Source organism: Pelophylax lessonae, assembly GCF_965119305.1.
Source record: "Pelophylax lessonae genome assembly, chromosome: 1".
NCBI classification, from domain to species: domain Eukaryota; kingdom Metazoa; phylum Chordata; class Amphibia; order Anura; family Ranidae; genus Pelophylax; species Pelophylax lessonae.
The window spans coordinates 457864700-457892059 of NC_138768.1; the positions used below are offsets into that span (position 1 = coordinate 457864700).

At 42.1% G+C, this 27360-nt stretch overlaps 1 protein-coding gene across 1 annotated transcript in view; it reads left to right on the forward strand.

The window, feature by feature from the left end:
- Positions 1 to 27360, forward strand: part of USE1 (unconventional SNARE in the ER 1) — a 194929-nt gene that overhangs the window by 77949 nt on the left and 89620 nt on the right. Inside the window, exons 3-4 of the mRNA XM_082273953.1 lie at positions 23707 to 23785; positions 26851 to 27003. Coding sequence (XP_082130079.1) covers positions 23707 to 23785; positions 26851 to 27003 — 232 coding nt within the window. The remainder of the gene's footprint in view (positions 1 to 23706; positions 23786 to 26850; positions 27004 to 27360) is intronic.

Consider the following 27360-nt stretch of genomic DNA (forward strand, 5'->3'; position numbering starts at 1 on the left):
TACACTGGCATGATGCTGGGACCACAACGCAGCGGTACTTTTGGCTGACACGGGACGCTCATGTTTGGAGTCTGGGTTTCATTTCAGGTACTTGCCTCTCACCCTCATTCTTCTCTTTACCTATGGCTTCTTTGGTATTTCCAGTTTCTTGGTTTGCGGTCTGCATACTCATCTATACTTTTCTCCTTGGGCTTGCATCAGCAATCAGGCCCTCCACTCGTATCACCTGCTCTCACTGGTATTATTTGGGTTACTATTTATATACCATCCATACTCCTCTCTCATCATTTATTATTTTTTATACTCCCTTGGTGTCGCATCCCTCACCGTTTCTTACTTTGTTCACTTTCACCATGTTAGCAGCAATATGGTATTTTAACCATATATATTTCAACATACTTTGTATACAACTACTACATATATTTTCCATTTATACTTTTATAGATATCTCCTTCTTGCTGCTACATGTATTATGTCTACTTCACTCATCCCAGCCCACACTCCTCATCCATGTGGCGTGTTCAGCCTGGTTTGCTTGCCAAGTGTGCCCTCAGCTCCTGTGGGAGACATCTGGGGCCTCCCCTCGTTTCCAGTATCATTTACCACCATATGACAGTGTAAGTGTTGGGTATTTGAGGCCATTGCCTCTCTTCCCCTCCCCAGTCTTCATGTAATACCAATTGCTTTTTCCTGATATACATTTACATATATATTTTTTAGATCTAACACCAACTCCTGATGAAGTGGCATACTCAGTCCACAAAACGCATCGAGTCTATGATGTTACAACTATTATATATATATATATACTTTACTACTGTGAACAATTGTACTCTTTTAATGTTGCAATATTGTATATTTCCTGGATATTTGTCACTTGGTTGTCATGAACACTGGATCTGTTTTCATTTCATGTATGTTACAACCATTTCATGTATGACCCTTTATGCATGGTTTTTTACATGTATGTACTTTTGAATAAATTTGACATTTTTTCCTGCAAGCCGTGTCGTGTCTCTTACTCAAAGTCCCAACCCTCTTTTTATGTACATTGAATCGGGATGGAGACGCACGGCATATCCCACCGTGCGTCTCATTCAAAGTCCCAAACCTTCCCCATGCCTCTATAAATGATTTGTACAGGGGCATAATTATATCTTTCTCTCTAGAGTCTATACCTCCAAAGCGAGCAAAAAGGATTTTGCTTGCTTTGGAAACCGCAGCTTGGCTTTGCGTGCTATTATTAAGCTTGTGATCTACCGAAACACCCAGATCCTTTTCCACCATTGATTCCTCTAGTTGTAATTCCCCTAGTAAGTATGATGCATGCATATTCTTACCCCCAAGTGCATAACTTTCCATTTATGAACATTAAACCTCATTTGCCACATACAGTTGCGCTCATAAGTTTACATACCTTGGCAGAATTTATGATTTCCTGGCCATTTTCCAGAGAATATGAATGATAACACAAAAACCTTTCTTTCACTCATGGTTAGTGTTTGGCTGAAGCCATTTATTAGTAACTGTGTTTACTCTTTTTAAATCATCATGACAACAGAAACTACCCAAATGACCCTGATCAAAAGTTTACATACCCTAGTTCTTAATACCGTGTATTGCCTCCTTTAACATCAATGACAGATTGAAGTCTTTAAAGCTGCCCATTCTTCCTGGCAAAAAGCCTCCAGTTCCTGTAAATTCTTGAACTGTCTCGCATGAACTGCACAATTGAGATCTCCCCAAAGTGGCTCAATGATATTGAGGTCAGGAGACTGAGATGGCCTCTCCAGAACCTTCACTTTATTCTGCTGTAGCCAATGACAGGTCGACTTGGCCTTGTGTTTAGGATCATTGTCATGTTGGAATGTCCAAGTATGTCCCATGCGCAGCTTTCGAAGCTGATAAATGCAAATTTTCCTCCAATATTTTTTGATAACATACTTCATTCATCTTGCCATCAATTCTGACCGAATTTCCTGTGCCTTTTGTAGCTCACACATCCCCAAAACATCAGCGATCCACCTCCGTTTTTCACGGTAGGAATGGTGTACCTTTCATCATAGGCCTTGTTGACTCCTCTAAATTTTGGTCTCATCACTCCAAATGACTTTGTGTCAGAAGGTTTGAGGCTCGTCTCTGTGCTGTTTGGCGTATTGTAAGCGTGATACTTTGTGGCATTTGCGTAGTAATGGCTTTCTTCTGGCGACTCAACCATGCAGCCCATTTTTCTTCAAGTGCCTCCTTATTGTGCATCTTGAAACAGCCACACCACATGTTTTAGAGAGTCCTGTATTTCACCTGAAGTTAATTGTGGGATTTTCTTTGCATCCAAAACAATTTTCCTGGCAGTTGTGGCCTAAATTTTAGTTGGTCTACCTGACCGTGGTTTGGTTTCAACAGAACCCCTCATTTTCCACTTCTTGATTAGCGGTTGAACACTGCTGATTGGCATTCTGTTTTATACAGTTCAACTACCTTTTCCTGCAGATCCTTTGACAATTATTTTGCTTTCCCCATGACTCCGAATCCAGAAACGTCAGTGCAGCACTGGATGAAAGATGCAAGGGTCTGTCAGGAGTCCAGAAATTCATTGACCTTTTATAAACACACACTGATTGCAAGCAAACGGATCACAGGTTTGAATGGTTACCTTTAAATAGATATTCAAACCCCTTTGTGTCAACCTGTGTGCATGTTATCAGGCCAAAATCGCCAGGGTATGTAAACTTTTGATCACGGTCATTTGGGTAATTTCTGTTGTCAATATGATTTACAAATAGTAAACCCAATTGATTGATAATAAATGGCTTCAGCCAAACACTAGCCATGAGTGAAAGAAAAGTTTGTGTTATCATTCATATTCTCTGAAAAACGGCCAAGAAATCATAAATTCTGCCTGGGTATGTAAACTTATGAGCACAACTGTAATTGCCCAGTTAAAAAAGTGCTTTGATTTATGGTTTTAAGTTGGAGACATCTTGTAAGGACATTGTTCCACTGCACCATCAGCTTATTAAAACTGTGGTGAATCTGAACTGGCAATTCCTTACAGATGACCTGATCGTTTCTAAATATATATATATATATATACGAAGGCAACCAGAAATTGTTTATCATAGAGCACAGTCTTTGAGGGATCAACTGGTTCATAGTCATTATCTATCGATGGATACGTACCCAGAGGATACCGATGGATATGTATCCAGGAGGTACAGGCACCTATCGCTGTGGAAGTTGTGACCAATGCCCTTGGGTGAGGGAGGGTGTATACCTCCATCTCCCAAAGAAGGGGGGGGGGGCGGGGGCACTAAGGTCCCGATTCTATGCAGATCGTCGCACAGAGGGAATGGTATATTTGGTAAACTGTATATGTGGATCCGTTTTATGTGGGAAAGACCAAGAGGGCCTTTGCACGACGTATACAAGACCACCCCTACTACATTGATGTGGGTTTATTGTATGCACAGATTGGCAAGCATGTTGGCCTTAACCACGGTTACGACCCCCAGGTAATTTTATTTTCAGTACTTGAAACTATTTCTAAAAATCCTAGAGGAGGCAACTTCTATAATCAGATTCTCAAATGTGAGACCAAGAGGATTTATAAATTACAAGGCACTAAGCCACCAGGATTAAACACAGCAAGATCATTCAAACCCTTTCTTCAATAGAAAAATCACCAATTGAGTCTTATTGTGCCACTTTACTTCATTACAATTAGGTCAAAGAATAGTACACTTGTTCAGCCATAATACAATTTTAGAAACATTTAGCTGATATAGCATAAGTCATACGGTGATGGAAAAATGTATATTGTGTATAATAAACTTCTTTCTTTACATATTTGTTTAGTATTGTCCAATAGGTGCAATATGTAATTGTATTCCTTGCCGAAGGTGCAGGGACATGAACACTGATCAGGGCACTTTTGGAGGGTGACATACTTGTTGGCTTGGCCTCTGTTTTGACAAGCACTCGGGCGCCAAGCCGGGACCATGGATGAGTGTTTTGTCTCATCCCTGTTGTCCCCTACCCGTCCGATCATCTCATCGGATGGGTTGGACGTTGCCGGACGCCGGCCAGCGTCCAGTATACGCATAACTTCCTGTTTGTGGCTCACACTGGTTATGTCCTGCATGTCAAAATGGTGCTTGCACTGGATATGACGTATGGGGGCTGGTTTATGGCCTCGTCATTTCCGGTGGGACTGGCCATAAATAGATCTCCGACGGCAGAGGTAGCCGGACGCGGCTCCCTGCATACACAGAACAGAAGACGGGGATTTTTTCTTTCCATCCTGATTGCCCAGATTGGGAACGGATGTCAGTATAAGGTAAATGGCCACTTATAGTTTAGGGGAACATGGGCCTAATAGATGGGCTATATACCCTTTCTTGCCAGAATTATATGCGATCATATGTCAATTCAACATAGGTATTATTATATATGGGTGAATTCAATACATGGTTTGCATGGTCAATATTGGAGGTGACTGCACACTATGAGGAATACGAGCCCAATTATTTTATATCAGTATGTAAAATTAGGTTGCAGCACTCAAATAATGATTTAAAGTGACAAATAATCCAAAATACTGATGTGAAAAGAGGGTTTGTATGACAATTCAGTCCGTAACAACATATAAAGTCCTTTAAATAAATCCACAGATGTGTGCTGATATTCAGTGCCAATAAAATTAAAACACACTCTTCCACCAGTGATCCTTCACCAAGATAGGAATGCGCACTCACCAGACCGATATGCTGCCTGGTTAGGACAGCAAATGCGTTTTTAATGTAGTATCAGGTCTTGAGTAAAGCAGATATAAGGGGGTTCACACCAGAGGATATCTCCTTCTTCAATACTCCAACAGGACAGGTGCACAAATCAGCAGACATAGGAGAGAGAAAATATTCTCATTGTGTAGTATTTATTTAAAATAAAGCATAACAGGCAACTCTAAAAGCTGAATAAAACATCCAATATTGATCCATAAAATGCAGACGTCAATAAAAGCACTTACATAAAGAGCCACCAGACTCAGAGTAGTACTGGTGGCTATGGACCCCTGGCATGCAGTCTCCTGCCCCCAAAGTTAAAAACCACTAAAAAAAAAAAAAAAAATTGGTAGAAAGTAAAGCTTTCACAAAAACACCCATTTCCGGGTTTGACAACCACCAAGCTTCACTGCTGCCTCTTGGGAAAGCTGGAGGGCTTGAAATCTCTAAGAATGCACTTCGGCCCATTCAGGATTTCAGTCTTGCAATACTTCAAGCCCCATCTTTCCCAGGAAGCAGCGGTGATGTCTTCCTTATCCACCAGAAGCATCAAAAGCGAGTGAATAAGGTATTTTTTTCCTTTTCTTTATGTTTGATGTTATTTTGGTTTGAGGGTGAAAGACTAACAGTAAAGAATACCTTTAATTTCAATGAAAAAGTCCACTTTAAGTTATTGCAGGAGTATCTTGCTTTTTTCATATCTAAAACCAACAGCTGGATCTCCAGGCATCTTTTATATTTTAACCACTTGCCGACTGCTCACAGTAATATTACTGTGGCAGTGCGGCTCCTCTGGGTCCAGCGACATAGACCTACGTTGCTGGACTCCTAGAGATTCCGGCGGTGCGCTCCCACTGTGTTTAGATGGAGCGGTAGTCGGGCCGGAGGAGGAGAGGTGGCGATTGCCGCCTCCCTTCCTCGATCGTTGGGGAAACTGTGAGAAGATCTTCTCTGTGACAGACAGGCAGGGATCACTAGATTCAGCATAGCTAAACCTGCAATCTGTGTCTGTCACAGAACCCCCCCCACACACAGACACACACACACACACACGTCAGTAAGCATGAGACATACATTTAACCCCTTGATCACCAACAGTATTAACCCCTTCCCTGCCAATGGCATTATTACTGTAACAGTGAATATTTATAGCACTGATTACTGTAGTAATGTCACTGGTCCCCCCAAAAGTGTCAAAAATGTCAGTCAGGGGTCCGATCTGTCTGTCGCAATGTCACAGTCCCGCAAAAATCTTTCCCATAGTTAGTAAATGCGATAACTTTTGCGCAAACCAATCAAACTAAGCTTATTGCAATTTTTTTTTTTTTTACCAAAAATATGTAGCAGAAAACAAATTAGCCTAAAATGTAAAAAGAAATGTTGCTTTTTACATTTTCTTTTTGGGGAATGTCATATAGCAGAATGTGAAAAATATTGTTTTTTTTTTTTTTCAAAATTGTTGCGCTTTTTTTGTTTATAGCGCAAACATTTAAAATCGCACAGGTGATCAAATACCACCAAAAGAAAGCTCTATTTGTGGGAAAAAAGGACGTCGATTTTATTTGGGCACAATGTCGAACGACCGCGCAATTGTTTGTTAAAATAACAGTGCCGAATTGCAAAATAGGACCTGGTCAGAAAGGGGGCAAATCCTTCCGGGGCTGAAGTGGTTAACCTGTGTTTTGTTTAGTTGCTTTGTTGAAAAAAAACAACCGCTTGCCCCCAGACTGTGATTGGATAATTAAAAAACAGCAGCAGACTGATCAAGTAAACTTCCCTTCTGTCAGCTTGTTCTCAGCACTTGTGCATCACCCTCATATTTAACCACTTCCATACCGAGTCATGTAATATGACGTCGGCAAAGTGGTTGTGAGGATTCGGGCCGCGGTCATATGACGTCGCCCGGATCTCCCCGGCGATCGGGGGTGAGGCTCGTCCCTCGGACATAGCCCATCCCTGATTAAGGTAAACAGCCAATAGAAATTGGCTGTTTACCACGTCATCGGCTGTGTCAATCACAGCCGATCACATGAGCGGCTCCAGCACGAGCCGCTCGTTCTCTCTGCAATGCGCGCCCCCGGGGGCGCGCAGAGCAGCGATCGGGGACGAGGCTCGTCCCTCGGACAGAGTCGATCCCCGATCTAGGTAAAGAGGCAATGAAATTGGCTCTTTACCACGTGACCGGCTGTGTCCAATCACAGCCGGTCACAAATGTCAACAGAGAACACGGTAACTAGCTGTCACCGTATTCTCCTCCTCACACACTGATCCTGTGTGAGGAAGAGAGTGTGGTAACAGCTAGTTACCAATCATAGTGCACCCCAAACACACTGATTGCCCCCCCAATAAAGAGCACCTGTCACTAGCCCATCAAAGTACCCGAGTACCTGTCACCAGCCCATCAGGTACTCAGATGACAGGTACTCGGGTACTCTGATGGGCTGGTGACAGGTATTCGGGTACTCTGATGACAGGTACTCGGGTACTCTGATGACAGGTACTCGGGTACTCTGATGACTGGTACTCTGATGACGGGTACTCGGGTACTCTGATGACAGGTACTCGGGTACTCTGATGACAGATACTTGGGTACTCTGATGACAGGTACTCGGGTACTCTGATGACGGGTACGCAGGTACTCTGATGACAGGTACTCGGGTACTCTGATGACGGGAACTCGGGTACTCTGATGACAGGTACTCGGGTACTCTGATGACGGGTACTCGGGTACTCTGATGACAGGTACTCGGGTACTTTGAGTACCTGTCAACGGAGTACCCGTCATCAGAGTACCTGAGTACCTGTCACCTACCCATCAGAGTACCCGAGTACCTTCCACCTGCTCATCAGAGTACCTGACGCCTGAAGTACCCGAGTACTTGCCGCCTGCTCATCAGTACCCATCACTACTCATCAGTACTCATCAGTACCTATCACGTATCAGTACTGATCATCAGTACCCATCAGTACAGTATCACCTATCAGTATCAGTACTACTCATCAGTACTTATCACCTGCCTGTCACCTGCCCATCAGAGTATCCGAGTACCTGTCACCTGCCTATCGGAGTACTCGAGTACCTGCCACCTGCTCATCAGTACCAGAGTACCTGTCACCTGCCCAACAAAGTACCCGGGTACCTATCACCCTTCATACAGCCACCATGTCCAAGTCCAAAAAGGTTTATATACGTCCTCCGTTTAAACCTAAATACCGGTGTTATGGCAGCAGATAGCTGCCATAACCCTGGTATTTTTTTAAATGGTGGACGGTTGGCTTTCCGATAAGGGTGGTCCCAGCGGCAGATTCGCCGTGGGATCACTCTTCCGGGATGGCGGAAGAGGCGCCCCCCCCCTCCCGCCACGTTCCGGTCCTTTTCCCCACTTACCGGACCCGCCGGCAGCGGGGAAAACGATCCGGTCCCAGATCCTCACAGACAGGATGTCGAGTGAGGGCAAGCTTGCCCTCACTTGACTCTATGGTCTTGGAGGACCGGAGCTACGGAAAAAATGTTGTTGCCTAGCAACCGGTTTAAAGGTCCTTTTTTTTTTTTTTTTCATTTTATATAATAATTTTTTTTTTTTTTCTATCTTTTAGTGTACTTGTGAGATCTGAGGACTTTTTGACCCCAAATTTCACAAAAAATAGGTCCTGTCGTGCCTATTTCTATTACGAGGAATGTTTACATTCCTTTTAATAGAAATAAAAATGATCAATTTTTTTTTTTTTAAACGGTGTAAAAATAAAAAATAATAAATAAAATAAATAGTATAAAAAAAAAAATTAAAGGGCCCTGTCCCCGTGAGCTCGCGCGCAGAAGCGAACGCATACAGAAACCCCGCCCACATATGTAAACGGTGTTCAAACCACACATGTGAGGTATCGCCGCGATCGTTAGAGCAAGGGGAATAATTTGAGCCCTAGACCTCCTCTGTAACTCAAAGATGGCAACCTGTAGAAATTTTTAAATTGTCGCCTATGGGGATTTTTAAGTACCAAAGTTTGTCGCCATTCCGTGAGCGTGCGCAATTTTGAAACATGACATGTTGGGTATCTATTTACTCGGCGTAACATTATCTTTCACATTATGGAAAAAAATTGGGCTAACTTTACTGGTTTCTTATTTTTTTATTAAAAAAAGTGAATTTTTTCCAAAAAAATTGCGTTTGGAAGACCGCTGCGCAAATACGGTGTGATAAAAAATATTGCAATAATCTCCATTTTCTTCTCTAGGGTCTCTGCTAAAAAAAAATATATAATGTTTGGGGGTTCTAAGCAGTTTTCTAGCAAAACAACTGATTTTAGCTTGTAAACACCAAATGTCAAAAATAGGCCTAGGCAAGTGGCTAGGATGCATGATGGTGCGCCTTGGATGTTAGGCCCCTCTATATGGCTAGGCTGTGAAAAAGTCTCACACATGTGGTATTGCCATACTCAGGAGGAGTGGCAGAATGCATTTTGGGGTGTCATTTTTGCTGTGTACATGCTATGTGTTAGGAATATCCTATAAATTGACAACTTTGTGTAAAAAAAAAAAAAAAGTTTTCATTTTTTCCCCACATTTTCCAAAAACCTGTGGAAAAAATTATATGTTCAAACGACCCATAATGCCTCATAGAATATACGTTGGAGTGTTTGCTTTCCAAAATGGGGTCATTTTGTGGACTTTTCCATTGTATTGGTGCTCTAGGGCCTTGAAAAGTGTGATGGGTAGTAATAAAGTTTTATGTGTATTTATGCTCGTAGAACGCCTGAAGGTGCTTCTTGGACGTGGAGTCTCTTTTTGTGGCCAGGCTGTGTAAAAGTCTCACACATGTGGTATCGCCATACTCGGAAGGAGTAGCAGAATGTATTTTTGGGTGTAATTTTTGCTGTGTACATGCTATGTGTTAGAAATAGCTTATAAATTGACAACTTTGTGGGAAAAAAAAGAAAAAAATTATTTTTTCTTCGTTTTCCCAAGAATTGTGGGAAAAAATTACAACTTCAAAAAACCCACCATGCCTCTTACTAAATACCTTGGACTGTCTACTTTACAAAAAGGGGTCATTTGGGCGGTATTTGTACTGTCCTGACATTTCAGGGCCTCAAGAAAGGAGATAGGCCGTCAGTACATATGGTGTGATCAATTTTCAGTAATTGGTACCATAGCTTCTAGACTCCATAACTTTCACACAGACTAAATAATATACACTAATTTGGGTTAATTTTACCAGAGACATGTAGCAGTATACATTTTGGCCCAAATGTATGAAGAAAAATTAATTTTTTGCAAAATTTTATAATTGAAACAAAAAAAAAGTGTTTTTTTTTTTCAAAATTTTTGCTCTTTTTTTGCATATATCACGAAAAAAAAAAACCCCAGTTGTGATCAAATACCACCAAAAGAAAGCTCTATTTGTGTGAAAAAAATGATAAAAATTTTGTTTGGTTACAGTGTAGCATGACTGAGCAATTGTCATTCAAAGTGTGAGAGTGCTGAAAGCTGAAAATTGGTCTGGGCAGGAAGGGTGTCTAACTGCTCTGTATGGAAGCGGTTAAACAACCCAACTCATATTTCCATTTATAAAAATAATGAAATGCACATATTTTACAGAAACTTAGACTTTTTGTGGGTTAGAATGGAACAAAACCCTGTAAAATATGAATTCCCACCTTCCAGCAATGCAGTGGTTACATCCCCCGCAGACTGCTGTCATCTTCCCCCTGGCTACATCAAGTTGTTGGGCTTTTGGTCTGCTAATTGGCTGGTGGGGCATTGTTCCTGAAATGCATGGTGATCTGCCCATGCAGAGCTCAGTGTACATTCAATAGAAGACAAGTAAGGCTGGGTTCACAGTAGAGTGAATTGCATGCGGGTTTTGGCGAATCCAATTCGCGTGTTAGGAGACTGTGACCCTCTCTCAATGAAGACGGTTCACACAGCTCCGGGACTGCTGCGGAGCGGTTTGCAGAAGAGTCCTGTGCGTCTTCTAGTCAGTTTCAGGTCTGAATCCAGCCAAAAATTTGGGCCTGGTTTGTCCTTGAAACAGAGAACAGGGACGCACTTGACCCCTGCAGTGAGCCGCTCTGCACAGCTGTGTTTTTGTATTGCAGAAGAGTATAGGTCTTCTGCAATGAAGAGCTGCCTGTTCGCAATTTTTTTCACTAGTTACATTTATTTCCAATTTAAGGCCTGATTTTGTTTCTTCTTCTTTTTTTTTTTTTTTTTTATTCTTTTTATTGGTTTTAAAGAATGAAGTGATGCAAAAGAGAGCCTCTGGGCATTACCCAGCTCGAGGTAAACAACAAAACAAACATCTAATTATCTCCACTCAGCTCAGTTAGGAGTACACAGTTAAGAAATAGGTTTTGAAATAAAGAAAAATGGAAGGGCCTCTGCATTATCCCCAATACCCATGGTGCAGTACATTACAAACATGTAATGAATATATCACATTTATTTCCCCAGATAACCTCTGAGATTTCTCAGATCACCTTTGTCCTGAAATCATAGAGGATGCAATCACTTTTGTTTCTTGATTTAAAATAGATATGCCTAATTAAGCTTGTTTTTAAACCATTCAAACTAGTCATCCCATCTTTCAAGGCTGAAAGAAAAACAAAACGTACAGACCTATTTTTTACTTACTCATCAGAGTTAAGCAGTCTTTTTTGCTGTTTCTCCGGGAGTTATGTGTTTGTCAATGAAATAACAAGAAGTGTGATTCACAGATTTTGCTGCTTGAGGAGCTGATTTTGGCTCTCGCCATGAAATAATGGCTTACATCATTTTTAAACTGCTCTCCGTGTTTCTTTACTAAAAATGTTCTAGAAAACTATTCACATGAAGATTGGTGAATTGGAAAATAAATTCAGTACATGAAATCCATGATTCAGCCTGCATGTATAAGCACCTGAGGACACTGTTTAGAGCTTTAGACTGGCTTCCAGGAAAAAAAAGGTCATAAAAGATTTGAACTAGGCAAATTGGGGTACTTTTTGCAAATTGACAGACGCTTTTTGGCCTCTGGTATGCCTAAATACTGAGCCTTTCTAAACAGGCTTGTTCGCTGTCTCCCACCAACCATATTCCTATAGACTCTACAATATGATGACAAAAGTGTGGGGGTGCCCTGCGCTATGGACCAACTTGTGTGCCAAATATTAAAGTGAATTGAGGCTGCTGCCCACACTCTAAACAGCCCCTAAAGAGGTGTCTGTGGAATAAAAAAGTGCTATGGTGCGAGTGCAAATTGGCGCTGCCTGGTAATGTGCGTAAAAATGTTTCTCTGTCGCTCATTGACAGACGTAGTCCTCCTTGATTAATTTCAACTCGGTTATACTGCCTTCTACAGGAGTAGGACTAGACAGGAAAGAAAACGTTCTGGCCACACCCTAGGGGCAGTCCCAGAGGGTATATCCTCTCACTTCCTGCTACAGCAAATCAGTTTTTTTCTGTCTAGTTAGGAGTAAGGACCTAGATTCCTTGCTAGGATCTTCGGTCCTGGCAGGATTTTTTTTTTTTAGAAATACTTTTTTTAGACAGCTTTTTTTCTCCAGTGTTCCTGTGAGATCTTCAAGCAAGTACGCTGAAACTGGGCGACGGGCTGGATGTTGAGATCCAGTGGTCACCCCAGTTCAGCCTACGAGCGCGTGCAGGCCATAGCTCCGCGCTGGGTCGGCCGCGACATAGTCCCACTGGACGGGGACTGACCCTGCGAGTTAAACGTCTCGCCTGGACGCCAATGACCAACAGAGTCACGGCGTCCGTATTGGTCGACAGCCCCCCCACCCCGGTGGAGAGGGGTTCTGTCAGGAGTTGGCGCCCGCCTGGTTCCGGTATGGTGAGTAGAATGTTCCCCCTCTCCCCCTGTCGGGTTTGTTGGTGGACGCGGGCCCCTCTCTGGGATGGTCGGACACTCAGTTTCTGGGTCTCCCCTCTATCCTATAACAGGTCACAGATCCCCCAATTTGAGTGTGATTTTTGTGAAACCAGGAGGCTTGGTTTGGGAGCTGACTATCTAAAGTCACTATATGACTGTAAGGGTGACTGAAGTCAGTGGCAGACTACTAAAAGGCATTACTATTGAGGTATAGAGGTATCCTACCTGTCTAGTGTGTACACAGGCCGATGCCTATGCCTGAGTTACTGCAGCCACAGATCGCCATCCCTCCAGAAAGCCAGTCACTTCCGCAGGCCGCACAGCCTCCCGCAGGCCGAGGACACCTCCCGCAGGCCGAGGCACTTCCGCAGGCCGCACAGGCCGAATGCACACATCCCGCAGGCCGCTGCTAACTTGCAAGCCGCCGCTATCCTATACAGGCCGCCGCCATTTTCCTGCAGATCGCACGAGGCCGCCATATTGGCGTATCCTCGTGTCTCCAGCATGGGGGCGGCCATGTTTGAGGTGACCAAACACCTCGTTTAGTAATTGGGAGGCGCCGGAAGGCGTGTAAAGGGGCGGAGCCGCCTCCTTGGCCCAGGGAAAGCAAGCCAAAGACTTCCTGTCTGTAACAGACAGTGCTGGAAGCAGGTTGATAAGAAACTTCTGTGCATCAGGTGAGCCTTGGGGTCTCTCTCTCTCTCTTTCTGAGGGGTCCAAGCAGGTAGACTGAGGGGCGCTACTGCGCTGGGGGACTAAGTAAAAAAAAAAAAAAGATGTTTTTTTCTTGCAATTAATTTTTTTGTGTTTGCTGGCAAGTGTCTTGTTACATGAACCCTGCCACACATGTATCCCCACCTGATCCCCTCAGGGTGGCCGCAGGACCCTCCAGTACCCCACTTGTGATGATGCATTATCAGCAGTTTTGGAGTCTTTGGTATCCCGGGTGGAGGTAGCCTGTCAGGGACAGGGGTCAAGAAGAGCGACCCCCGCCTACCCCTATGTCATCTGATACCTCAGATACGGATTCTGAGCTGGTCATTGCAGTCCCTTTTCTGGGGTTGTTGTCTCAGGTTCGGTCTCCTCAGACAGTAAGGAGGACGCTTCTGCCTCCGCCATAGCACAAGAAGCGTTGGTGGAAGCACTAGTTGTGTCTGTCCGGGAAACCTTAAATCTTGAGGTTACACCGGCAGAGGTAGCTAAGACTCATATTCCTTTTTTGGTACTAGCAAGCCTACCAAAATGGTGAAGGGTTTCCCTTGCCCAAATAGGGTCTTCCGTAAATGAGCCCTGCTATTTCCAAACGCATGGCTAGGCGCTATCATTTTGAGGAATCCCTCATTACAAAGATGGACGGTACCACCAATAGTGGACTCACCGATTTCCAGACTAAATAAAGCCACTGTTATCCCGTTGGATTGACAGAATGGGCCCCACCCATCTCTAGGGTGGGGGGGACGTCTTCACCGGTTTCCGGATCCAGGGCTTTCCAGAATCCCGGATAAAGGGGTTCGCAAGGTCATATGGTCGGGATACAAGATCGAGTTTCGATCACTTCCACCGGTGCGATTCTTCCCTTCCAATAGTCGACATCCCCAGGTCGCTTAAAAGCTTTGCGGGGGACAGCTTGATACAACAAGCAGTGGTAGTTCCCATTCCTTGGAGGAGTTCTAGTCGAACTTGTTCACAATGCCCAGGAAAAAGGGCTAGGTGCGTCCAATTCTGGTCTTGGAAGAGATGGAGTCCATCCATACAGTGGTGGCCTCCCTGCATCAGGGGGATTTCCTGGCGTCCATAGACATTTAGGATGCCTATCCTTATATCCCCATCTTCGCAGGACATCAGCGTTTTCGTTGCTTTTCCCAAAGATCATCCCTGGTTCCCACCAGGAGACTGAACTATCTGGGCCTAATTTTGGATACATCCTTGGCAAGAGTGTTTCTCCATGCGGAGAAACTCCAGAAGATTCAGTCAATGATTCGGATGTTGCTGTCCGTCAACTGGCTGGGATTGATGGTCGCCTCCTTAGAGGCAGTACCGTTTGCCCAGTCTCATACCCGAATTCTCCAAAGAGGAAACTCTTCTCATATGGAATCGGAATCCCGATTCCCTGGACAATCGGATCCGATTGAGTGAGCGGACCAGGGAGGCTCTGGTCTGGTGGCTTCGGTCTCCGATGCTCAGCCAGGGGAAGTCATTTCTTCTGATAAATGTGTTGGAACTGAGAGCGATCAGACTTTGTCTGATTTACTGGACCGAGCAGCTCCAGGGCAGCCCGGTTCGGATCCAATTGGACTGTGCCACGGTCATGACTTAGGTCAATCACCTAAGGGGCACCAAGAGTGCCCTGGCGGCCATAGAAGTGGCCAACATTCTTATTGGGGGAACAGTTGTTCCAGTTCTCTCCTCGATATTTATCACGGGGGTGGACAGGCAGATTATTTCAGCCGTCAGATTCTGGATCAAGAGGAATAGTCTCTTCATCCAGAGGTATTTTACCAGTTGTCCCTTCATTGGGGCACCCCGGATATGGATCTATTGGTAGGTTGGCTCAACAGGGCTCGCACCCGCGATCCTCTAGCGGACGCAGCAGACGCGCTGAACGGCCTGTAAAGGCAGTATCAGCTACTATATGTCTTCCCCCCTCTCAAATTGCTGCTGAGATTTCTCCGCAGGATAGAGGTGGAGGGAACTCCAGTTATCCTGGAAATTCCGAGCTGGCCTCGTCAAGCCGGGTACGCCGACTTGGACAGGCTAGTCGCGGACGCTCCTTGGAGACTTCCTCTCAGGGAGGATCTGCGGTCTCAAGGACCGATCTTCCATCGTGCTTTACAGTCGCTGGTTTTAATGGCCTGGCTATTGAGACCCAGGTACTGAAGGACAGAGGGTTGTCAGCTTCAGTTATTCCTACTCTAATTAAAGCAAGGAAAGCGACTTCCAGCAAAGTCTATTATCGCACATTTAAGACTTATATCGCGCGGTGTGAATCTTTGGAATTTCCCCCACGTACCTATTTGGTGACCCGAATCTTGGCTTTTCTGCAAAAGGGGGTTGAGCAGAAACTATCCTTGAGCACTATCAAGGGTCAGGTTTCAGCATTAGCAATCTTCTTTCAGAAGCCTTGGGCTACTCATTCCTTGGTGCATGTATGGGGGAAGGGAATGGGGAATGCCGCTCAGGTGTGTGTCCAAACAGGTGCTGGCTGGATCCGCCGTCCAGGAAGATACAAGTAGAAATGTGAAGCCGCACTCAGATGATTGAAATCAAATGAAATGTCTTTATTCTTCAAAAGTATCCAGGACAAACAGACAGTGTGAGGAACAGAATATGTCCAAGGTAGACGCGTTTCACGGCTCGAATGGCCGCTTACTCATTACCACGGTGTGGGATAGCGGAAATTGGTCAATATTTAAAGGTGGTCACCAGGAAATTGATTGTTGTAGCTCTGCACAACTGCATATCATTAAATAATCAAGCATATTGAACATCCAATTTCTCTGCGATCCAACACCGAGGACATGCCAAAAAACACACATGAAACAACTTAACAAAATATGTGTAAAACAAAATTTAGAACGATACATTCAAGTGAGTATACAAATGAATGTAATAGTAAAAACAACAGAGTTTAGCGTAAAAAGTCAGATACACACATGCCGATTTCATATGAGAGATTGCATATGTAATCTAAATATAAATAGAACCACATATAAATAGAACCACATAGGATCTCAAATATTCATATATACATGTGTCCTATATTGGTATATGGTCTCTCATTGGTGCAAAATATAAACTATACAAAGTACAAAATACAAAGATATGAAAAAACTTTGTTATGCATATATGTCCATAAATATGTGATATGTTGTAATTTATGTGTATGTAACTGTGTGACATATATATACTAAATAAAGTAAAAAATAAAAAAAGTAAAAAATATGTATATGTGAATGTCAGAAGAAATGAATGATAAAAATTAAAAATTGAAAAATGAAAAAAGGAGAATGGAAGCATACATATATGTGTATGAAGTGAAAAAGAAATGAAAAAGAGAAAAAAGAGTGATGCACAGAAAATGTGTCAATAATATGTGTAAAGTGATATGTGATAAATAAATAAATGAATGAATAAATGAATAGAAATGTAAGTGTGTGATCAGTGTATATATAAGTGTATAATGATGTAAATGAATGGGCGCATAAATGTATCACATGAACATCACCATATATATATATATATATATATATATATACAGATCCAAATGTCTATAAATCTCATCATAAACTTGATGGAAATACTGCAAAACATAAATATCAACTATTAAACATCATTAGGACATATTGATGCACCTTGAAACATATATCGGCATATGTGTAGACAAAATACGCAATGTGTGCGTGTTCGTTAGGATAAGGTCCCAAAAAAATATAGAATAAGGAAAAAACCTCTATATATGACCAAAATTATTAGCCTGGAAATTGGTACTTGTTTTTCGTGCCCATGTTATAAATATGGTTATTAAAAACTACAAGTAATCCATATAGAGCCGAAAAACATTTCCTGGCTAGAATGAGGTCAATTAGAAGGGTGATAATCAAAATGAAGTAAATGAATCAAAAGAAAAAGAAAAATTACTACATATTTTCAGATATTTATCAGATATATTATCAGCTGGGACGAACTCCAAAAACGAAAAAGCAACAGGTACCCTTATTTTACAAGTCAGAGCATCAATAATGAATGTATATGTATGCTTCGTAAAAATCCATCATATGTAAACATATAGACATTAATCAATCCAAAAAACAAAATCCGCAAGGATATACAGAACCCCAAGCAAATGGAATGAACAAGGATGGTATAATGTGTATAATGGCCAGAAGATGAATGGAAAATAAATAGATATCGTTGTAAAAATTGTTGTAAAAAACCCCCACAAAAATGGCATATCCTGTAAGGTGTCACAGGGGATATTGGCTGATCGGGAGAGGTGTCACTCATAGAAATGGGTGACATCCCACTCCCAATTCAAGCCATGAGGCATCCGAGTGTGGAGCCTAAAAATCCACTGAACCTCTCTTTTACACAGTAAACGGAATACATCTCCACCTCTGATGGGTCTGGTAATATGGTCGATGACTTGGACCTAAACCAGGGACATGTCACCACCATGTTTATTATTGAAATGTTTTGCTATGTTTGTTGATTTGAAGGTCCGTATATCACTAAGATGCTCCCGAAATCGATCTTTTAGCTTGCGAGTAGTTCTACCTACATATTGAATAGAACATGCCTTGCATGTAATTAAATAAATCAAATATTGGGTATTGCAGTTAAAAAAATCTCTGATATTATACACTTTACTGTCATAAGAAGAAATGATCTTATCTTTAGGGATTATATGGGGACAGGTGATACAATCAGTCGCACCACACCTAAAATTTCCTTTACAAAATAGCCATGTTTTTGAGGTATTGGATTTCTTTGAGGTGTATAGACTTGGTGATAAAGCATTACCTAAAGTGGCCGCTCTCTTAGCCACTATGTTAACCCCATTTTCAAGAATATCAGCACAGATATCGTCGGTGTATAAAGTGGGTAAATGTCTGTGAATGATATTTTGACTTTACTGAATTCCAAACTATAAGGTAAGGACAATGTAATCAGAGAGTTGTTTTTGTCAAGATTCTTGGACCTAGTTTTTTTATTTAACTGAAACATATTGTAATTGTATTTCTTACGTGTTTTGGTCTGGCGGAGAACATCAGGTTCAATGTCCTGAGAACTGCCAGGTACCACACATTTAGCAATTTGTGAACGATCTTCGCCGGATGCTGGTAGTAAGAACTCAGAACGGCTCTTATTCAGAGCAATAAAATAGGCCCTATCAAGCATCCATTTGGGATATCCTCACTCCAAAAAACGTTGGTGAAGCGAGGATGCCTGTGTCTTGAACTCTGACAGGTCACTACAAATTCTTCGCACTCTAAGAAATTGGCCGACCGGAATTCCCTTTATTGTGTGTATTGGGTGGCTGGAACGTGCATGCAATAAACTATTGCCTGATAAGGGCTTTCTATATAGATTGGACGTCACTTTATTGTCAGCATGACCCAAAGCCACGTCCAAATTTTCATGTGTGTTTTTTGGCATGTCCTCGGTGTTGGATCGCAGAGAAATTGGATGTTCAATATGCTTGATTATTTAATGATATGCAGTTGTGCAGAGCTACAACAATCAATTTCCTGGTGACCACCTTTAAATATTGACCAATTTCCGCTATCCCACACCGTGGTAATGAGTAAGCGGCCATTCGAGCCGTGAAATGCGTCTACCTTGGACATATTCTGTTCCTCACACTGTCTGTTTGTCCTGGATACTTTTGAAGAATAAAGACATTTCATTTGATTTCAATCATCTGAGTGCGGCTTCACATTTCTACTTGTACTCATTCCTTGGTGTCCAGGGGGTGCGGCACTTTGCTCCGCCAGTGTGCGCGCCCTTACCGCCCTGGGATCTTAATTTGGTGTTTGTCGGTTCTTCAGAAACCTCCCTTTGAAAATATCAGGGAGATTCCCTTGCTTACATTATCCCAGAAGGTGGCCTTCTTGGTGGCTATCACTTCTGCACGCAGGGTGTCAGAACTGGCTGCATGATCATGCCATTCCCCATATCTAGTGGTTCATAGGGATAAGGTAGTTCTTCATCCGAAGCCATCCTTTCTTCCTAAGGTGGTTTCAGATTTTCATCTGAATGAAGATATTGTGCTACCTTCCTTGTGTCCTAAGCCCAATCATCCTCAGGAATATGCGTTGCATTCCTTGAATGTGGTTCGGGCAATCAGGGTATACCTGAAGACTACGGAATCGTTCCGTAAGACGGATTCACTTTTTGTGATCACGGATGGCCCCAGAAAGGGGTTGCCTGCATCTGCCGCGACTATCTCCAAATGGATTAGACAGACGGTGGTACAGGCTTATTCTATTAAGGGTCGGAATCCTCTGTTCCCTGTTAAGGCGCACTCCACTCGAGCGCTCAGTACTTCCTGGGCCTACCACCATCAGGCGTCAGTGGTCCAGGTGTGCAAGGCGGCTACCTGGTCGTCGGTTCATACCTTTACAAAATGTTATAAAGTTGATGTGATGGCATCGGCGTATGCCTCATTTGGCCGCAAGGTTTTGCAGGCCGCAATTTGAGGAGACCGGTGGTCTACCTCGAGGGTTTTTTTCCGTTGGAATTTTAGTTGAGTCTCATCGTGTGATTGATGAGCCTTTAAAACTTCTAGTTGGCACCGGTTGGGCCTTCTAGATTGGATTTTGATTTCCATTTTCCCACCCCTCATTTGTGGCACTGCTTTGGGACGTCCCGAGTTGATATTAATCAAGGAGGACTACGTCTGTCAATGAGCGACAGAGAAAAATGGATTTTTGTAAAATCTTACCGTAAAATCCTTTTCTCTTAAGCTCATTGACAGACGTAGTACCCGCCCCTCTGTTTTTGAGTTGGGTTGGGTTAAATTCTCTAAACACTGCTTTGTGACATAACTGATTTGCTGTAGCAGGAAGTGAGAGGATATACCCTCTGGGACTGCCCCTAGGGTGTGGCCAGAACGTTTTCTTTCCTGTCTAGTCCTACTCCTGTAGAGGGCAGTATAACCGAGTTGATATTAATCAAGGAGGACTACGTCTGTCAATGAGCTTAAGAGAAAAGGATTTTACGGTAAGATTTTACAAAAATCCATTTTTTGTCAACTCAAAATGTCACTCCTGAAAATGAGTGAACTGTGCCACTAGATATAAGTGTGTGTGTGTGGCAAAAAGGTATGTGAAAAGAATATTTATGACTGCATAGGCATCATATACATCCTATGAATACAGTGAATTCATATTGCTAAACATACACTAAAAACTTAACATAAAAACCTGTGTATAAAAGTGCATGTGCTTCAAACCATAAAGTGCAAATCTGTGCCAAGTTCAAAAGTGCATACATACAAAAATTTGTGCAAGCAATAATAAGGGCAAAAGCACATGGCCAGTCCCCTCTGACCTATAAACGATAGTCCACAGGGGATCCCCAATGCCCGTGTGTTAGGGATGGTGCAAGTGATGTCAATCCGTTGAATGGTAAGCTGAGTGCCTTAGGCTGGGTATATTCAAACAGTCCTGTTATGGCACACTTGGGAAACCTCCAGTCCCAGGACACAGCACCCGAAGTGGGGCAGTGCAATCGTGTCTCGTGTCTCCCCCCCCAAGGGTGAACACTCACCAGAGGTAGGTCCCCTAAATAGGGGTGAATAGCCTTTGGATATGGGTATTAACCCGTGGGCTGCTCCCCTCTCTGTGGCCGTTCCGGGTGATAGTTTCTCAGGACTATGAAAATAGAGTACCTATAGCGTAATATGTACAAATAAGTAATCCTTTATTCAAGTATATATTACTTACATTAGACAAGATAAAACTAGTGTAGTTATTTCTTAATTGTCGTGTCTGGGACTCTTCCTGCGTTCACATCTGGAGGCCCACTCCAGATGATGTCAGTGTGACGAAAAGCGTAGGGAGGAGCCATGTGTCATCACGTCACTTCCAGTTTTCATCCGTGGAACGGACGTGACGATTAAGAAAGAACTACGCTGGTTTTATCTTGTCTAATGTAAGTGTAATATATACTTGAATAAAGGATTACTTATTTGTTCATATTACGCTATGGGTACTCTATTTTCATACCCCTGAGGAACTATCACCCGGAACGGCCGCAGAGAGGGGAGCAGCCCACGGGTTAATACCCATATCCAAAGGCTATTCACCCCTATTTAGGGGACCTACCTCTGGTGAGTGTTCACCCTTGGGGGGGGGGGGGGGGAGACACGAGACACGATTGCACTGCCCCACTTCGGGTGCTGTGTCCTGGGACTGGAGGTTTCCCAAGTGTGCCATAACAGGACTGTTTGAATATACCCAGCCTAAGGCACTCAGCTTACCATTCAACGGATTGACATCACTTGCACTATCCCTAACACACGGGCATTGGGGATCCCCCGTTGACTATCATTTATTGGACAGAGGGGACTGGCCATGTGCTTTTGCACAAATATTTGCATGTATGCACTTTTGAACTTGCCACAGATTTGCACTTGGCTTGAAGCACATGCACATTTATACACAGGTTTTTATGTAAAGTTTTTAGTGTATGTTTAGCAATATGAATTCACTGTATTCATAGGATGTATATGATGCCTATGCAGTCATAAATATTCTTTTCACATACCTTTTTGGAACACACACTCTTATATCTAGTGGCACAGTTCACTAATTTTCAGGAGTGACATTTTGAGTTGACAAAACATTATTTTTACGCACATTACCAGGCAGCGCCAATTTGCACTCGCACCATAGCACTTTTTTATTCTACAATATGATGAGCAACCTCATTAGCCAATAGGTAGGTAGGGGAAAACTCCATCACTACCAGTACCTTTTGGAAGTGTGCCAATCAACCCAGCATTCTGTTACAGCAGAATTGGGAAAAGCTTCTGCGCCTCTAGGTGTATGCATTTTATAACATTATTTTTAACACACAGGTCTTTTAAGTCAGTTATGTGCTGTAAACAGTAATGGAGTTTATTCGTCATCTTGCATGGGTATTGGGATCACCGTGTTATTAAAAATGTTTAAAGGTGTAGCTGATTTTTTAATAGTTTTCAAAATCTCCTTAAAATGTTTACTGTAATATAGCACCCCGAAAGCTGATATTTCAGGTACAGTGCCAGGGTGAGCTGCTTTTCCCTTGAGAATATTATATATTTGCTTTTATTATTATCCTGGAGATAGACTGGAAGAGTGCATTTTTTTCAAAAACTACATTGGTATAAATGTTTTGCTTTTTCAGCATTGAGCCATAGTTCACCCGTACATTAATTGCTCCATAATGCTTCTTTTATTATTATAGTCATCATTCCTTATGATAGCCATAAACAAACAACTGGCAAGAGTATATGAAATTATTTCTTTAGCAATACTCTTACTCTGCTTAGAATGAATATGGCTAATGGGTAATCTACGGAGAAAATAATTAATCTTCTATGTGGCATTATGTGTTTTTAGATATCAAACATTTCCTAATTCTGCGAAATACACAAATTCATCTTTTGCATTCAGTCGTTAAGTGTAATCTACTGTTGTCCCTTTAAATTATTCTATTGAAGCATCTTACTATAAAAAACATAAGGTTCCCCATGCTCCATGTATTATTATTTTTAATGCAAATAAAAATACTATTGAAGGCCTCATAGTAAACGTTTCCAAGAGGCTGGAGCCTGGCCATTGTATGGATTACTGGAAAATTTATAAAAATAGCACAAATAATGGTTTCCAAAGCAACAGTAGAGGAATATACCGCTTTCATATTGACGTATTTAAAAGGAAAGTTACTGCTTCCTGCTATTTACTCAATTAATTGTGACAGTGGTATGAAGACGTTTGGAGACTCCAGTGTATTATTCTAGTGCTATTCTTGTGTAAATATCACTGTGCTAGAAGTGGAAATGTAGTACGTGTTAGTGCTGTGGGAAGGATGTACCTTAAACTTTAGCACAGTTTTATTGCGTATGAAAAGGGTCATAAAGAAACATTCATCAAAAGGTTATCAGAGGTAGTAAACAGACAACATTTTGTGGTAAAATAGTTTTAATTAATATGGAAGCAGAGGTCTTTGCGGAAATGGTGTTTGGGTCATTTCTGTTCTGACAGTTTCCTAGAACAGGATTTTCCTTTGTTTATTCTCATGACAGAAATGTGTCACAGTTACTAGGGTACTGTCTGTTAAGACGGCAGTTTTTTCCTGTACGGAAGTGCGCTTACTTTTTGCCAGCAAATGATTTCTCAGGAATGGTCTTGTATAACCCATTTGCAATAAGCAAGTACACTACATTGTATTTGGAGAAGCTCAGGAGCTGGAAATTGTACCAGTGGTCCAAATGTGGTGCATATCTAAATTGAAAATAATGTGGAGCAATTGCATTCATTTATTGTTAAAATAAACCTCTTATATTTTGACAGGAAGCCAGCTCCTGAACTACTGATTGAGTATTCCAGGAAAGTGGACTTCTTAAAGGGCCTGTTGGAGGCTGAAAAATTGGTAAGTCTTGGATGTAAAAGCGATGCAAGATAAAATGCCTGTTAAAGAAACCTGAACAGGGTAAAGGTACTGAACTTTAGCCCTGAAAAGGCAAGGTGCCTGACTGTCCTGCATTACCTAAACATCAGACGACCAAGAGATGGCTCCCTTGGCCATGTAGTGTCATATCAGATTGGTGTACATGTGCATGGCAACCCACTGATGCCTCTCCTTATGGGGAAAAGGTCGTTGGCTTAAAGTGGTTGAAAAGACTAAAGTTTTTTTACCTTAATGCATTATCTACATTAAGGTAAAAAAAAACTTTCATGTTTTGCTCCACCGCCAGCTCTCCCTAAATACTTACCTGTGCCCGATCCTGATCCACAGTAGCTACTCTCTCTTTACTGTAGATCAAGGCATTGGCCCCTACTGCTTTCAATCACAGACTGTGAGGAGAGAGCCTCTCTGTCTTAGATGAAGCCCACAGGTGTGCCACAGAAGCTTCCCATTGTTCCACACAGAGAAGGGGAGGAGCCAGGGTCGCCAACAGGGGACCCAAGAAGAGGAGGATGAGGGCTACTCTGTGCACAGAGCAGGTAAATATAAGCCTGTTTGCTATTTAAAAAAAAAACTGCCTTTTTAATCACTTTAAGGAAATAAAATGTTGAAAACAATTAATGCATAATTGTCAATCCATGCTGCTATGTAGCTAATACATATATTCTACCAATCAAGGTAGGCTTTGTCATCTAGCCACCCAGGAGCTACCTAGGTATGAATAAAGACAGATGGGGACATGATATAGTTCAGTTCTGGTGACACTTGTTTGATCAGTTGTCCAAACAGTGGCTTATTTTCCACTACTGCATAATAACTTCCTGCAGTATGTAATATGTGATATATGTACTTTTTATAAACCAGGTTTCATTTCTGCTAAAAACCTTATGTAAATATATGATCCAAAAAGGTGACCCATTAATTACAGCCCCATACTCCAAAAAAAAAAAGTGTATGGCCTATGTTTTCTGCAGATCTGCTCTTTCTGTTTCTTGAAATGAGCGATTAAGGTCACAAAGTCAGTTATGTTCCAAATAAATCAATGGCAAGATGTAACCGGTCATGTATAAAGTATGTTTACTTAGTTGCAACAATCATTAACATGTATCACCATGGAAAATTGTAATGCGTGCATCACTTGCGCTCTGGCAGAGAGCAGTTGTTTTATTTGCCCACTTTTATTTATAGTTGCATAACTTGTAAATTTGATTTGAATGAACATAAAATATTTATTGAATTTAAAAAAATATATATGAATAGCATTAATATATTGGTTTATAAAGTAGGTAAAACACTTAAAGCCCGGCCAAACAAAATAATGCCACATACCAAGATTCATGCCATTTGCATGTGGTGTGATGACTCGAATGCCAATATCCATAAACCTTTATACTTTTTTGTTTCTTTTTGTTTCCTTTATTCTTTTGTTCAAACTTTATTGTAAAGTAACAAAGTGGCAATTAGTTGACTGTAGTATAGTGCAATGCTGTGGATTGTATCACACTGCGCTGAAAAAAAAAAATCATGTATGACATACTTTATTTTTTTTTTACAGTGCACACCACCACATCGCAGTGGTATGAAATGGCCTGATAGGAAACAATGCTTTTTCTCTTTCATTCACTGACGGACACTGCTCCTGATCTTCTTAACCATTGGGTTATACTGCCCCCTAAAGGAGTAGGACACTAGGCAGAAAAAAAGTCTGGCTACTTCTATGGCCATTCCCAGGGGGTATACTCCCTCTCTCTGCTATAGGTACTCAGTTGTTTTTCTGCCTAGTCAGGAGTAAGGACCTAGTTCCTTGTTGGGATCTCTGGTCCTGGCAATTTTTTCAATTTAGATAGAATTTTTTTTCTCCTGGATTTTTTCCTGTGAAATCTACAGTCAACCGCCGGACTGGGTGACGGCTGGATAATCTAGATTCAGTGGTCACCCCAGTCTGATGAGACCAAGATAAACTTATTTGGTTTAGATGGTGTCAACGGTGTGTGGCGGCAACCAGGTGAGGAGTACAAAAACAAGTGTGTCTTGCCTACAGCCAAGCATGGTGGTGGGAGTGTCATGGTCTGGGGCTGCATGAGTGATGCCGGCACTGGGGAGCTACAGTTCATTGAGGGAACATGGCAACATGTACTGTGACATACTGAAGCAGAGCATGATCCCCTCCCTTCAGGGACAGGGCCACAGGGCAGTATTCCAACATGACGACCCTAAACACACCTCCACTGCCTTGCTAAAGAAGCTGAGGGTAAAGGTGATGGACTGGTCAAGCATGTCTCCAGACCTAAACCCTATTGAGCAATCTGTAGGGCATCTTCAAACGGAAGGGGGAGGAGTGCAAGGGCTCTAACATCCACCAGCTCTGTTAAATCGTCATGGAAGAGTGGAAGAGGACTCCAGTGGCAACCTGTGAAGCTCTGGTGAACTCCATGCCCAAGAGGGTTAAGGCAGTGATGGAAAATAATGGTGGCCACACAAAATATTGACACTTTGGGCCCAAATTGCACATTTTTACTTAGGGATGTACTCACCTTTGTTGCCAGCGGGTTAGACCTTAATGGCTGTGCATTGAGTTATTTTGAGAGGACAGCAAATTTACATTCTTATACAAGCTGTACACTAACTACTTTACATTGTAGTAAAGTGTAATTTCTTCAGTGTTGACGCATGAAAAGATATATTAAAATATTTACAAAAATGTGAGGGGTGTAGTTACTTTTGCGAGATACGGTATATATATATATATATATATGTGTGTGTGTGTGTATTGAGCGTTTTTTTTTTGGGTTTACATATGCTTTAAATTGAAGGTGCCTTAGTCCTCCTTTGATGTATAAAACTGATATTAAAACATTAAAGCAGATCTCACTGAGAGGAGACCATTCCAGTTACCCTTTCAACCCAGTAAAACATGCATAATGCTTTGGCAAAAGGGTGAAATAACAACAAGATTTAAGGAATAATAATGTTGAAATGGACTACTGTTTGGACCTTATGACTAATAAAGCTGTGTTCATTTCCTGCAGTCATCTCCCACTGAAAAAGCCTTGGCTAATCAGTTTCTTGCTCCGGGGCGCACACCTACAATCAGCAAGGAACGTACACCATTGACCAAGACTGTCCATCTTCAAACACAAGCACGTTACACAGGGGAGATGAGGAGTGAGCTGCTGGAAAAGGTGAGCACAAAGTAACTAATGACTGGGCCTGATCACAGGAAACATCTCATTCACACGCAGCAGCAATACATGCTGTTTAGCCTCAGCCTATATAATTAGCTGTGTGTGCTGCACCATACAGCTGAAGAATCAAGATTTAATCTCATTTCTGTGGGTGGTGTTTTCTCCCTTCCCTAATAATTTGAAAACAAACACAATTTATAATTCTGCTTGCTTGTAGGCACATGTACCAAATTCACACCATTGGCATACTGAGGAGGCTTTTTGCACACAGAAATTATAACACCCCCCTGGGTTTTTTTTTTTTTTACCCAGTGACAACACATTGGTAGTACTGGAGTACTTCATCTACCTGTG